We start from the raw sequence: 14,953 nt of genomic DNA, 5'->3' as shown, positions 1-14,953 counted from the left end.
GTGGTGCCTTGAAAAATACATTCCAAGTTCATGGTAGAAAAATGATGTTTAAGAGGATAGTGGTGGTGCCATCATTTTTTATCAACGAGTTCTTAATTTATGTATTCTCTTTCAGGTGATTTTCTGTCCCTATGTGTCTTTGTATCTAAATTATAATTGACATCAAACGTGTTCCACATAATGTAGTCACATAGTGTAAACATTAAAAAATAGTACGCTCATCATCTTTATCAGCCAGACCATCACTCTGAATCTTGACATTCTCGAGGGTGGCAGTGCAATCCTACAACCCAGCTGCTTTCAGATTAGTGGTTGAGGTCAGAAAGATTTTCTTTTAAATTTGAAGTTCACAGTGGATGAGAAAAAAATATAATGTTCTATCCTACAGTAAAAATATAATGTACTATCCTACAGTAAACTAAGATTTATAGACTATCACAATGAACTTCTAGCTAAGTTGTGCATAAACTACAGATTTTATTTATATTGATGTATATATATACACTATGGATATAGTATAAGGTATTTTTAAACTATATACATATATGCTAAGGTATTTTAAAGCTTATTTTGTTCCATACTAATAAAATAAATTTTACATTCATATTACATTTCATTCTTTTCTTTTCTTCAAAAATTGCTTGCTTCCCATGTCTTAGTTTCCTACTCCATTATTTAAGGTATTTCATTACCTACTCTACGTGTGTGTGCTTATGTGAAGGTGTATAGGCAGATTATGGACACTAGAAGTCAAGATTGCGAATGTTTCTTAATTGTTCTCCATCTTATTTTTAGGGTGGGTCTATGAACCATGAACTCATAGATTTGCCTAGACAAACTAAGCAGCAAGTTACTGGAATCCTCTTGTCTCAGTCTCTTAAAAACTAGAGATACAGGAGTGCTTTTTTGCCCCGATTCTTTATGTGGGCATGGGCGATGGAACACTGGTCATCATGGTTGCCCATCAAACCCTTTTTCGGATGAGATATTTACCATCCATATATTTGTTCTTTATAACGATTCTATACTTTTTTTCAATGGTTCTGAGAATGAAATGCAGAGACCTGTGCATACCAGGCAAGAACTCTATGTCATTAATACTTCTACCTTTCTTATTCATGTTCATATTAATCATTTAGACTAAATGGATTACATTTAGAATTTTCAGAAAAGCATTCCTTCTCTGATTCTTCAAAACCCAATCCCAATCATGTATTTTTCCCCAAAGAGTGGTTGGCTCAGTAGTCACCTTTAAGTTAACACATTTATTTTTAGGGTTGCAAAGTCATGAACTATTTAGGATATACCATAGTATGACCTAAATACATAAATATCACAGCATGTCCTAAAGAGCTCATCACATTATTATTTATATTTGGTATGTTTTAGTGATCATTTAAACATGGCAAAATATAGTCAGATAAGATTGAGTTCACTCTTTTAAATACGGTGACATAATTGACAATTATTGTTTTATTAATGAGATTTAATCTTTGAAGCAGACATTCCGTTTTAGAATATGAATTTGAAATTCAAGAGCAAAATCTGTAACAATAATAATATGACAATATTCAGGACCTTTAATTTTTATTTATTCATTGACTCAATTATTTTTAGTAACAGTCTAACTAATAGAAGATACTGTTATGTGTGTTCTGAAAAGTTTATTGCCTGTGATAACTTGTACCCATGATAAACAAATATATGTCCATGTCTCACTTATAAAATTGTAGGGATTTGATTTGATGGATTGGTTCTTTTAAATTTTAGACAATTTATTTCATTAGTAAAATTTATGATATATATCTAAAGGAAAATGTTATATACATAATTTACATAATCAGAGAAATCACATATTTTCTATCATTTATCATTTTTCTAGCTCTATCTATCTATCTATCTATCTATCTATCATCTATCTATCTATCTAACATATCATCTATCTAGCTAATCTAATATCTATCATCTAATACCTATATGTTTCAATATCTGAAAATGAAGTTTACAAAATAACAAAAGCTGTCCTGATCATTTAAAAAGCTGAAATTCCAGATGTTCTAGGTCTCTAATTCTCTTAATAAAGAATGATACCTTTGGATAGAATATCTGCACCAAAATTTTCCTCATTTTGTGACCATTTTAGAAATCTCTGAAAAAAACATTTTATCATTTCATTGCTATTACCTTAGGGTGTTTAGAAGACACTGTTTCAAAAATCAGAAAGAGAAGTACCTTGGTTATGTTTTAGCTTCACAATTTTACTGTAAAGTATATCATAGTTGAACTGTAATTTTGAATGAATATACAAAATTTATAAAATAAATTTATTTATAAAATAAATTTAGCGTATATATGTTTATAAACTTTTGTGATTAGGTAATAAAAATGAGAAAATGACAGATTTAAAGTCATATTAAGGCCAGGCAGTGGTGACACATGCCTTTAATTCCAGCACTTGGGAGGCAGAACAGGTGGATCTCTCTGAATTCAAGAACAACCTGGTCTACAGAGCAAGTTCTAGGACAGGCTCCAAAGCTACAGAGAAACCCTCAAAAAGCTGTATCAAGAAACACAAATATTGTTGGGAGGCCTGCACTTTTCTGAAGGGAAGAAAGTAGTGAATGCAGATGGAGCTTAGGGAAGGTCTGGGAGGGGAGTAGGGAGTGGAAGTTGTGGTAGGATGTGATATATAAAAGAAGAATAAAAAATAAAGTTACATTATACTGAAGAAATGATCATTTAAATATAAGTACTTAGTTTATGCAAAAGAAATACTCTCAAACCATAAGACACCCTTTTTGTAGTTCATTCACTTTTCAGACGCTGTCGTCCAGTGTGCTCTCCGTGAAGAGTTCGGCTCCCCACATCAATGCCTGAAGCCACAGATACCAATAAATGTGCTTGCTGAAACACACGCAGTGGGTCTCATGGAAGCTGCTATAGAAAGACTTTATATCTCAGGGGATTAAGGCTGGAAAACTAAGGAAATTTGGTTGACTATGGTATAGCATGTAAACATAGCTGAACAATTCTGTTTACTTCGTCAATCTGTGTTTGTTCTAAAATTCCTATAGGTTATTGTTGAAGTGAGCCAGAAATGTAAATGAATGTAGTTAAAAATAGCATCCTCCTTATGTCTAAATAATCAAGCTTGCAGAAATCTGATGCTAATGCCTTGAAATATGATTTTTAGATGAGGGGTAGCAAATCTCATTTAGAAGAACAATTGTTCATATTGTGGCATGAAGAGCCATGCAATTTGTCACGACTACTCCTCCCTTTTACATGTGGATACACGTGACAGCATACAACGGAGATGACGGTACTTTTACATATGGATACACGTGACAGCATACAACAGAGATGACGGTACTTTTTTCGGCTGGAGAAATAAACAGTGATGGAAGAATAAACTAAAGTTTGTTTTTAATAGTGGCCATTCAAAGAACTATGATTTCTTCCTTGTCGATATTATGGCTGACTACACCGATTTGCATGTAGTTATAGTTCATTTCATATATGTCTGGAAAAAATCCTATTAAAATATTGTTCTGCAAGTTGTTCTGATGCTACTGGAGAATGTCATAAAAATTTCAGTGTTCAAACATAATTGGAATATATATATATATATAAATATATATTATATTAGAATGAAATACCTTTTGAAAATCTTTAATATTCACCAAGTTGAATGAAAATATATGATCCTTCGCTCCAACATACAGCCTACTCCGCTCCTCATCCAAAAGAAATGTGTGATAACTGGAGCTGTTGGCCAAGCCATTGAAAGTGATCACATTGTTGGAGTCCATCATTTCTGAAAGGAAACAAAGCAAGACAATGGGTATTAATGTGAGTCCTTCAAAACAGACACTATTGTTGCGTGGTGATCTGATGTTCTACTGTCAATGTAAGTCAGTCCTTACTAATCATGGTATTAAGAAATACAAAGGAACCAATATATATGTACACACACAAACACACACACACACACGCACACACACACACACACACACACACACACGTCCTCACATTAGTGTATTAGTAATTGATGTCATTACAAAATGACACATTCCTAAACATTAAAAACAATAAAGGAATGAAATTACTTGTGACAGAAAACCGTCTAGTGAGATATATTCATATGTTGTCATGGCCTAGTAACAGAACCTGGAGGTCCTTCTTTAGAAATATGTTCCTGAGAGGAAGGACCAGGAGACCAAAAAGAAGGAAGAGGAGGAGGAGGAGGAGGAGAAAAAGGAGGAGGAGGAGGAGGAGAAAAAGGAGGAAGAGGAGGAGGAGATGAGGAGGAGGAGGAAGAGGAAAAGAGGAGGAGGAGGATGAAAAGAGGAGGAGGAGGAAAAGAGGAACAGGAGGAGGAGGAAAAGGAGGAGGAAGAGGAGAAAGAGGAGGAGGAGGAGGAGGAGGAAAAGAGGAGATGAAGAATAAGAAGAAGAAGAGGAAGAGGAGGAGGAGGAAAAGAGGAGATGAAGAATAAGAAGAAGAAGAGGAAGAAGAGGAGGAGGAGGAGGAGAAGGAGGAGGAGGAGGAGAAAGTTTAAGGCCAGGGGATCATCTACAAGCTATACCTTATTTCTGTCAATTTTATTAAGAAGTACAGCATTGCATACACACTTTTCGGGAAAAGCATATGTATTAAGCATGAATTAGCATAAAATGCTATTCAGTCATCAGAAAGCTAATCAAGAAATGGTGCACAAAGGTAGCACAGTGTGTCTTAAGTGAGTCTCAAGTTGAGTGCTGAAGGACTTGTGACTGACACCACAGTCCTTCAAGGAAGGAGCAGTTGAGTTCTCAGGGATCTAGAAAACCATACCTTCTGTGAGGTCTTGCCCACAGACCATCACTCCCCTTTGCTAAACATGTTTCTGGTTTTAGACAAGGAACTAAGCTTTTTATCCATGTAGCAGGGCCTCAGAAAAAGTCCTGGCTCAGCCTGGCCATTTATACAGTAGAATGATCAACATTATATTTATGCCTTTTGAACAGAATGATGGTTCAAGTGGTTTTATTTGTCCAAGTCAGTAGTTAAAAGAATAGTACAAGGTCAACATGATAGAGGGACTGTAGGGCAAGTATCACGTAACCTTCTAAATGGTTTCAATTGTTTTACTGGGACATTTTAATTTCTTTTGACCATTTATTTTTCTATACTACATAAACACTTTGTAATATTGAGTGGCTAAAACATACAGATATTAAATCATTTATTATAAACACTTATTTTTATACAATCTCTTATCACATTTTCTCTCTTTTGCAGCATCTCTATGGGATAAAAAGACAGCAGTGGTCCAAACTGTGCCCCGAATTTGTGTTCCATGTTCTTCCAGTACGTATTTAACACAAGTTATAAGAAGTTTCTATGTTAATCCACTAAACATCATCTATTCCTATGAGAGAACCAGCAAAGCAAATCTTTCCTTTTCCTTAACTCCCAACTCACAAGGGAAAAAAGGTTTGTTAGAGATTTCCACGCTTTATCTATGTCTCTACCTTCTAACAGCAAATATGAGTTTATCAGAGGAATATAGGTCAGTATTTAGGTATTACATATATAGTATATAACTTATACTAAACATAACTGTTTATTAATATATGAACATAATCATTTCCACTTATGGGACCCTATTACCGTTCTTTGTCTTCTGTATTACATGATCACATCCTTTACCATCATGCATTCTTTGGCCTTTTGATGCCATTATGTGACTCCCACAACTCCCTGATACCTTAAAAAACCTCTATTTTTACAGTCTACCTTAATGTTCTTTCTAATTTTAAAAACTAAAACACATCCTATTGCCAGGGAGTCCAAATTATAGGCAGCCAAGCAATTTAAAACATTAGCTTGTATTAAATCCACTTAATAAACTTTAAGGAAAAAAAAGACCATCGAAGACAAGTAACTTAATTATGAACATATTGGAAATATAAAAGAGAACTCTGAGTATCAAGTAGAAGAAGCTGAAGAAAAATCATTGCTATGTTTTTAGGAGTTGCCCATTTATAAGAGAAGGACCATCACCATAGTACCTTTGAATTAAAATGGTCTATTGTGACCAATCCCTTAAACCTTGGACTTCAGTCTTGTGTAAGATGGGATGAACAATCTCTCTCAAGAGTTATTATGAAGATGTGGATCGAACAGTAGTTTACATAGTAAGTACTCAATTAAAGATTTTCTATATGCACAAGTAAAAATTAAATAAACGTGTGGCTGCTCTTGGAGACATAAGGAATTAGAGTTAATATGGGATATACTGAAAATTCCACATTTTCATCTGTCTCACCGAGTTCTGTATTAGACACTTCGTTACTGCGACAGAGGCCCAATCAAATATGGTAACGAAGAATATATTTGGACCAACAGTTTCACAGGTTGCATGCAATTCATGTTGTATTTGTTTCATCGCTTTTAGGATTGTGGCAAGGAGGAGACATCATGGATGAAGGGCACAGCAGGGTACACACTGATCACCTCATGGCAGCCCAGAAGCCAAAAGTATTAGAAAGGGGGAGTGACCAGACATGTCCTTCAAAGGGATTCCCTTAGTGATGGATTTCCTACAGCCCGGCCCTGCCTCTTATTCTCCATGCCATATACAATGCCATCATATTATGAATCCATGAATAAATTAAGGCGCTGGTTCGCTTCAAGCACCCATATTCTAATCACATCTCAATGCGTGCCTTCTTCTCCTGTTGGACTAAGTCTTGAACACAAAAGATTTTGGGGATACAACAGTCATCAAAGTATGTCAGGTTGTTTTATATAGAGAAGGAATAAATAATAGAGGCATGTCATTTTGTATACTAATTCTTAACATATATGTTTATAGAATATTAAATATGTGGCCTTGGTGTATTTTCTTAATTTTAAAAACAATGAAGTATTTTTGCTATCTTCTATATCATCAATTCTAAATAATAAGAATGATTTTTATATATAATTTTAAACTTTTTATGTGTAATTTGAAATAATTGAAGGATCCTTCCAACAGAGAACCATGCTACTGGCTGAATATAAGTTTGGCAAAAACTGCATTTCTACATATAGACAGTTAAATGTTCTAGTAGCTTATATATGAAATCACCCTGGAAACAAACTACACATTTCAAAATGTGCTTGTGAGTACAGTTAATTATAAAGGAATATTCCTGGGTGGAAGTTATTTTCCATTGTTCTCGAACGTACTTACTTTTTCCTCAGTCCGTCACCCCAGTGTTACTCTACTAATGGATTTTGGCAAGAGTCTGCAAATGAGGAGACAGACTTTCATGGTCCTCAATTAGCCATCAACATGAGCTTTCTCTACCATGTCCTGAATTCAAATCAAACACCTTCCTCCTACCCAAATCTACTTCCCAAGATTCTGTTTTCTTTGTTTACATTCATGATTTTGGTTATCTTTGCTGGCAACAATACTCAAGTGCAATTGGTGGCAAATGTTTTCAATGCTGAATTCGCCCCTGCAAAATCCAGGCTCTTCCTTCTTCATTTCTGTTACTCAAATCAGTGACATAAACTGGTGTTGGAGCTGAAATCAACACTCTGTAGTGGGAGACGCTGTTTAACATTCCTCTACCTGTTCACATCTCCCCAGGGCTCAGACTGTACCCAACAGCAGCAGATAACATTTTTAAGAACAAGTTTTCCCATAATGTCTGTATGCCCACTATGCCTCTAAATAGATTACAGCTTTTCTAGCGCAGTTAATTATTAGGGCTATAACTCAAGATCAGTGAGAGAAACCACTTCCCTTTCTTCATGATGTGTCAGCCATATTGAGGCGCAATAGAAGAATTATAATGATGTATTTATTTTCTTATATTTGAAAAGTTAAGGTTAAGCAAGTACTCCATTTTTTATAGTTTCAGCAAACAATATATTCTCAATTATTTGCTACATACCGCAATGAAGAACATACTGATCTTAAGTCCATGGAATCTACACCAAGTGTGCAGTGCAAACAACATCGTGACTCAGGACAATGCAGACAACAAGAATAAACTTGTAGATGGTTTGGCAGGGAAAACAATTTATGTCATATTAAGCAGCATGGATTAATCAGTTATGAACAAATTGCATTTTCCTTTACGCTTTAAAAAATAGGCTTTTTAAATTCAAAATATATAGATTCTACAGAGTTCTATTCAAACTTAAACGGAGCAAAATAAGGGACTATACTCGATCTGTCATAGAAATACTTATCAGACTCCCGATTCAGAAGAAAACCATCCTGCTCACCCCACCTACTTTTCTGCTTATAAGCATCCCAAATTGCTTTCCTCTTCCCTATCTATCACAGATTGTCTTGCAGATTCGTTTGGGGAAAAAGAAAAAAAAAAGAAGAGAAAATAATCATAAAACACAATCACTGTCAGCTCTTAGATAAGATACTGAAAAATAACTTCATAAATGACCTTTCAAGTTTTTAGCATGTGTCCTACAAAATGAGTAATTTCTTTTAAACTTTGACTTGATGGTTCACCTCCCTGTAATACAACTGTATAGCCTCTGTGAAATTCTGGTTGTGTTTGATATAAACACAGACTTACACACATGGCTACATTTCAATGACCAGGTCAAATTCTGAAAAAGGGATGAACTTCATATTTGTCCAATATTCAAGACCGACCCGAATTCAGCTTCTTCTAGTCAGATTCCTAAGCTCTCTTTGCTGCTCTCTGCCATCTAAACAAGATTTGTTTTGCTTTTTTTCCCTCTGCAGTTCTAACCCTCTCTCTCTCCCTGTCCTCTTCTTACCCTCCATCCCTCCAAACTTTACAGCAGGAAGGGTACCAGGACCCCACAAGTCGCTGGACTCAAATGAATTGCTTGTATTCATTGACGATTTTAGGCTCTTGGACTTTCCCATGACTTAAACTTTGTCCTTTTCTTACAACAAGCATGCCTTTTACAAATCATCAAAGGCTGAGTCCGTAAGATGCCAAAACATTCTGACCTAAAGATGACCACCTCTAGATATTTGTAAATATTGTAAAGTTCAATCAGCTTAAATAAATTCACATCCTGCATTTTAGTGGTACATAGACATTTTCCCTCCCTCTTCCTTTTCTTTTAGGTTTGCCTTCAACTATCTGCCATGCCACTAGCAAAACCAAAGTGAAGTGCCGGTGTCTATTGTCATCCGTCCATTTTATTCTCACTCTAGATTTTTACATCATTAAGTACTGGGTTTTAAATCTTTCCAGCAGGCAGATCCTTTCCACAGACTCTTGAAGGCAACCACAGTTGTTACTTGAACCTCGCAGAGAATAGTCTCCACTCATACCACTTTTGGCCACTGCATCTTCTCATTGCATAGATTGGTCCAATATACTGATCGCCACATCCTATTATTTAGTTGGTGATGGTAAGTATATATTTACAATTTAGGAATTTGTTTAAGTATTGCTAGGCAATGTTTCAAAGAACTCTGTCTTCCAATTTTAATAGCAATAAGAATCAAAGCATACATTTCTACATATCATAATCTGAAGCAAACTTGCCTTAACTCTCTGCTTGTGCTAAGACCCATGGCATCCGGAAATAACAGCCTTGTCATCTTAGTCTATTAAATTTGTTTCAGTTTCTTTCAACATACATCGTTACATTTGCTGATGGAGTAATATCTAGTATTTTTATCCAATTGAAAATACGTCACAACCTTTATCCACTACTATCTATTTGTAGATGACATGAATAATCAGCTTGTACATTAAATTTAGATTGGCCTTCTACTACAGGCTCCAGCTACTCTCGGTTGAGGTTTGAGTAAAGGTCCATTTCGGGGTCCCATGCAACATGCACACAGCAAGCATCTTAAATCATATTGGGAAAGATTAATGGTATGATGTCTATGTCCTTTAAAGGCATTGAGATTCTTTTGTTTATCTTTTTCAATTTATTATTGTTATTAATTTTTTACAATGCTTTAGCCTGGAAGAGAACTCACAGTCCACTTTCACTGACTCTTAGTACTGGAATGTCAGGTGAGAGCTTCTGCGTCTGGCGATTTCTGCTGTTTGCAATGTAATCTACTTTTTTGTTTCTGGATCTTTAACAAACATCATCATAATTCAGGGAAGACATATACAGTTCCTTGTAGGTGAGACACATATGGAAAGTAAGCTGAGCAGCAGAACCTTGATAAAAACATAGAAAGATAATCCTTGGGAAAGCAAAAAACTAATTTAATGGCAGTTTAAGAGCATGTTTGCTGTTAAGGAATCCAGGAGAAGAGAAAAAAAAAAGCAATGCTGAAGGGAGAAAGAGAATCCTTGGAAAATAGGCTGGGCAACTCAAGCTGACCTTGCAAACAGCACCAGGATGGAAGAAGAATAACACAACATTGAAGTTCAAGACATGAATGAAGAGGGTGTGACAGAAGAAGACAAAACAATAACATTGCCTAGTAGACCCAAGTTGCTGAATGATGTTAATTTATGATTGATAAAACTGTAAGGTAGACTTCTAATTTCTCTTTTTCCTTAGTGAAAGACTTATTTCAGCTAGCCTACTGGGAACATTCTAGATCACACAGTAAGTAGGAACGAGACTGAAGATAATCTGTTTCCACTTGACATCAGAGGTCAGGCTCTGCCTACTATTCTTTACTGTCTCTTTAAGAGGAGCTTATTTGGGGGGGATACTAAAAGCTAATGATTGGGAAGTTTGGGTTCCTCTCTCTCATGACACACACTTTAGACAACACCCTCTTAAATATTTATATTACTGTATTTGCCCTGTGCTTTCTCTTTTTACACAAAGCAACTCTGTAGCCAATTTTATCTATGACTGAGTTTTACCATGAGCAATATTTGATGTGCCTCAAATGTATACCTTCTAAGGCAGATTACCCTTCAAGGCCAAACAAAGACTTACTAGAAACCTCTGTTTAGATGTTGCACAAACACTGAGAGTCTGCAAGACTTAAACAGAGCTCACCCTCTTTTCTGCTTTTCATTGGTGACGTCACTAACTTTATGTATGTTTCAAGTTTGTTGCAAGCATCAGTCACCCACAGAGGTCCACACAAGACGGAGCCCCTTCATCATCCACAGATGCAATCCTTCACTGTAGTTTTACGCAGCCCAGTAATCTGTCCCATGTTTGCTCTTGCTTACATACACATTGCCAGTGTCATTGTGGAACTCCCCATAACATTTTCCTTGAATAATTGTACTTTCTCGTAACTGAACTTCCTCTCTAGGTTTACACAACAAACGCGCTGACCCCAGAGTGCTCTTTCTACAGAGTACATACAGTTTATGCTGGCAGAAGATGACTAAGATAACGGCCTGTTTAATCTACCTTCTTCCTTGCATCTCATGGGAAGGGGATGGGATGCGCAGAGAGGCAAGAACACAGTAGGAAAGCAAAATATATATAGAAGATGAAGCTGCAACAGAGCAGCAGATTATTACGAGACAATATGAAATATAAGAAAACCTGAAAGATTAAGCCTTAAGACCTTGAAATAATAATACAGATCTCTGTATATTCCAGATAGCATAGAATCAGTGAATAAAAGGGTAGCAAATCACAGGTGTTTCATCCACAAATGCTTTTACTTTAGAAGTAATCTTACGAAATCTCTGTGGCTATAATATTATTGGTGAACTATCCGTAGATGAAGTATGTTGGGTTACGGCTACAGAGGCAGACATGGAATTATGACTAATCCATGTAGGCCAGAAGTCATGTTAGTTATATACACATCACCCACATACTGGCACACACACACATGCACACACGCATACACATTACATTTATTTTGCTGTGGGATCATCCTTCTCTACACTGTGAAAACAGTTTGCTCTCATTGGTTGATAATAAAAGCTGCTTTGGCCTATAGGAAGGTAGAATATATCTAGGCAGAAAAATCAAACTGAATACATGGAGAAAGAAGGGTGGAATTGAGAGAAACCTGGCCCAGCTGCCCAAAGACAAGATTCAGAAGGTCCTCCTCACCAGCTCTGCTGTAAGTGTTGGATGGGGAAAATGCTCCTTCAAATTTAACCAACAACACAGGAAAGAAGAGGGGGCAAAAAAAAAAATGGGATCAGCTCTGCTTGCCAAATTCCCAAACTAAGGTAACATGCAACCAAATTTTGCTTAAATTCCTGAGCTTGCTAATGACAATTACCAGACGTTCTCACTCTTCCCTCAGTCTGATCACAGGAATGAAAAGAGACATGTCTATACAATATAAAATTAGGGTTGAGTATGGAGACTTGGAGGAAACTGTCTTCCAGCCAGAGCTCACCCCTCAGAAGGAATAACTGACTGTGGAGGAAGACATCCGAGACCATGCAGAAAAAGCGAGTACTACATGGAAGGGAAGAACAGAGTGGAGCTCAGATTCACTTAGAGTAAGACCAGTTTCCCAAACAGAGAGAAGCAACTTGTGCAAACACACAAATCGAAGCACTTACAACTCAGTTACTCAGTACCCTGTTGATTGTCTAAAGAAAGACATTATCAGATATTTCCAGATGCTTCAGTAAGAAATAAGCCCTGTTTCTACACATCATATTGACAGTACCCTTTGCTTCATTTATGTTTGTTAGTTGGCTTTTGTGTTTGTCTCGTTTTTTTGTTTGTTTGTTTTTCGAGACAGGGTTTCTTGGGGTAGCATTGGCTGTCCTGGAACTTACTCTGCAGAGCGGCTGGCCTTGAACTCAGAGAACTGCCTGCCTCTGCCTCCTGAGTGCTGGGATTAAAGGCATGCACCACCATATTTGGCAAGTAAACAGCAACTTTTTAACAATCAACTTTATTCACATAAACACAAACCTAAGAACACAGAAACCATTTTAGTTGCTGACAATTTTCCCTACATGGTTTCATCATTTTTGTAGGTCTCTCCCAGACATAGAACTATCCCACAACAGAAGTGTATGGTAGAGTGTATTTTCTTTTTGAAATGTGACAGGAGATAAGATAAATAAATGTAACAATAATATCTGGAACAGAGGAGATAAGAATACATGTGTGTCACACTATAGACTAGGTTTCCCCATTAGTTAGATGCTCACTTCCAGGGTCATAATCATAATTTTCATAGCTTTACTTATTTACAAACTGTGGCTGTTTTTCACATAAGGATTGCGAAATCATTTTTGTGAAACGATTTGATCATTTGGAAAGGCCAAAGTTTTGGAGAATCCTCTTTTGCCAGTGGGACTGTGCATCGATGTCAACCTGACTGGCTCTCTTGTTTCTCACCCCTTCAAAACACGCTTCAAGTCACCAGTGTATAAATTAACCTGAGCTTAATATTAAAAAGTAATCGTCTTTATTAAAACAAAACAAATCACAGCACTGACACCCAGCTCCTTTGCCTCAGTGCTGACAGAAATGATAGTATCTAATTTTGCCTGGTCACCATGTTTTATGACTGTTCTCAAGCCTCACCATTCCGGTGGCCATTTAACTCTTCTGCAGCCCTGGGTTGCTCCCCGGCCCACCTCCTTCGAGCTTATTTTCCCATTCTTGTGATTCAAGGATAAATCGGAAGTCAACACTCCCTCCCGGGAAGGGCTTACGAGTTGGTATGTGTTTATTACTCTTTCTCTGATGTCCAATCATGCTTTCTAAAGTGCAGCATAGGAAGTAACTTCGCATAATCAGGATGCTGCCTGAACGGTAAGGGGCATGCATCGAAAGAAAGGTTATCCCAGTGACACCGAGTCGAACCATGTGTACAGGAAGTAGCTGACTAGACAGACAATCGTGGAATTTGAGATCTGGGTCCTTAACTGAATGAAGTCTGACTATTTAGAAAGAGCATAAGTGTCTCTGCCCCTAAGAGCTTCAGAAGTCAAGCATAAACATGTGTTCCCTGACTTTAAGTTCAATGATCTTGTGAATAAATTTGGGGAACTAGTTTAGAAAAGGATTTATTTTTTGCTATACGATTTTCGTTACTGAGTTTTTTTTACACATGGATACTGACAAAGACTGAGCACTAAATATATCTGAAAATAAGTAATTACTATTAATTTTCATTTGTGATTTAAAAATGAAACATTTTAGATGGAATATTATACAAGGTAACTAAATATTTGTATGTTGACAAATGTGGTTAATACATACTAATAGTTGCTTTATTTTCTGGGGGAGATGATTGGTCTTCTTTGAGAATTAAAGCCAGTCTATGGTGAAGATTCACATTTGTGTATGTATATGTGTGCTCCTGTGTGCACACTTGCATGTGCAAATGAGCGCAATGTGCGTCGTGAGAAGTTAGTTAAAAAGATCAAAACCTTGCCTTGAAGTCTTACATCTCTATCCTCAGTTTTCATGACCCTCTCTTTAGGCAGGTGCCTACTCTCAGCCACTGCGTGGCAGTTACCTTGCTGGGCTCCAGTGCACAGGGACTGTGTGTCACCATCAGCAAAGAGAATGGGTGCCTGGTCCGGAAGCAGAAAATCTTAAGTTTTCAGATGCTCCTGACCAAGAATTGACATGCAACACAGCATCTGGTTCAGTGACTAGATTTCAAATCAAGTTCAAATGACTACATTTTACATGACTGTCAGAACACGTGCTTTCTGACATCTACAAATTCCATCTCATAGTTTCTGGTATTAAAACTGTTGAAAATAATTCACATATGGAAAATTCAATGCTAAATCAGTCATTCATGCTTTGTCTGTTGCATATGTCCACCCAACAGCACTCTTAAAAAAAACAATTTAATTAATGCTGTTCTTTGTTCTAATGTTCTAATGCTGAGCTTTGGTTGAAGAAAGAAATCAAGTGTTTTATCTAGAATATTTCATTGTTTTTCTTCTAACACATTTTCACTATGAGATAAGCCATTTTATTGATTGACCAAATTACTTCTTCAGTGGTTAAGAATCTGCATTGCTCTTCTAAAAGACTCAAGTTCAGTTCCCAGCACCCATTTTGGACAACT

At 36.6% G+C, this 14,953-nt stretch overlaps 1 protein-coding gene across 3 annotated transcripts in view; it reads right to left on the bottom strand.

Annotated features, from left to right (window-relative positions):
- The window catches only part of Sema3a (semaphorin 3A), a 475,159-nt gene that overhangs the window by 149,973 nt on the left and 310,233 nt on the right, over positions 1-14,953 (bottom strand). For all 3 annotated transcript variants that reach the window (XM_085684250.2, XM_085684251.2, XM_048433584.3), the window contains one exon: positions 3,660-3,817. In XM_085684250.2, coding sequence (XP_085540376.2) covers positions 3,660-3,817 — 158 coding nt within the window. The remainder of the gene's footprint in view (positions 1-3,659; positions 3,818-14,953) is intronic.

This window comes from Myodes glareolus, chromosome 27 (genome assembly GCF_982192425.1).
Source record: "Myodes glareolus chromosome 27, mMyoGla1.1, whole genome shotgun sequence".
NCBI lineage: Eukaryota > Metazoa > Chordata > Mammalia > Rodentia > Cricetidae > Myodes > Myodes glareolus.
The sequence above is the reverse complement of the archived record's forward strand: the minus strand, read 5'-3'. Positions and strand labels throughout refer to the sequence as shown.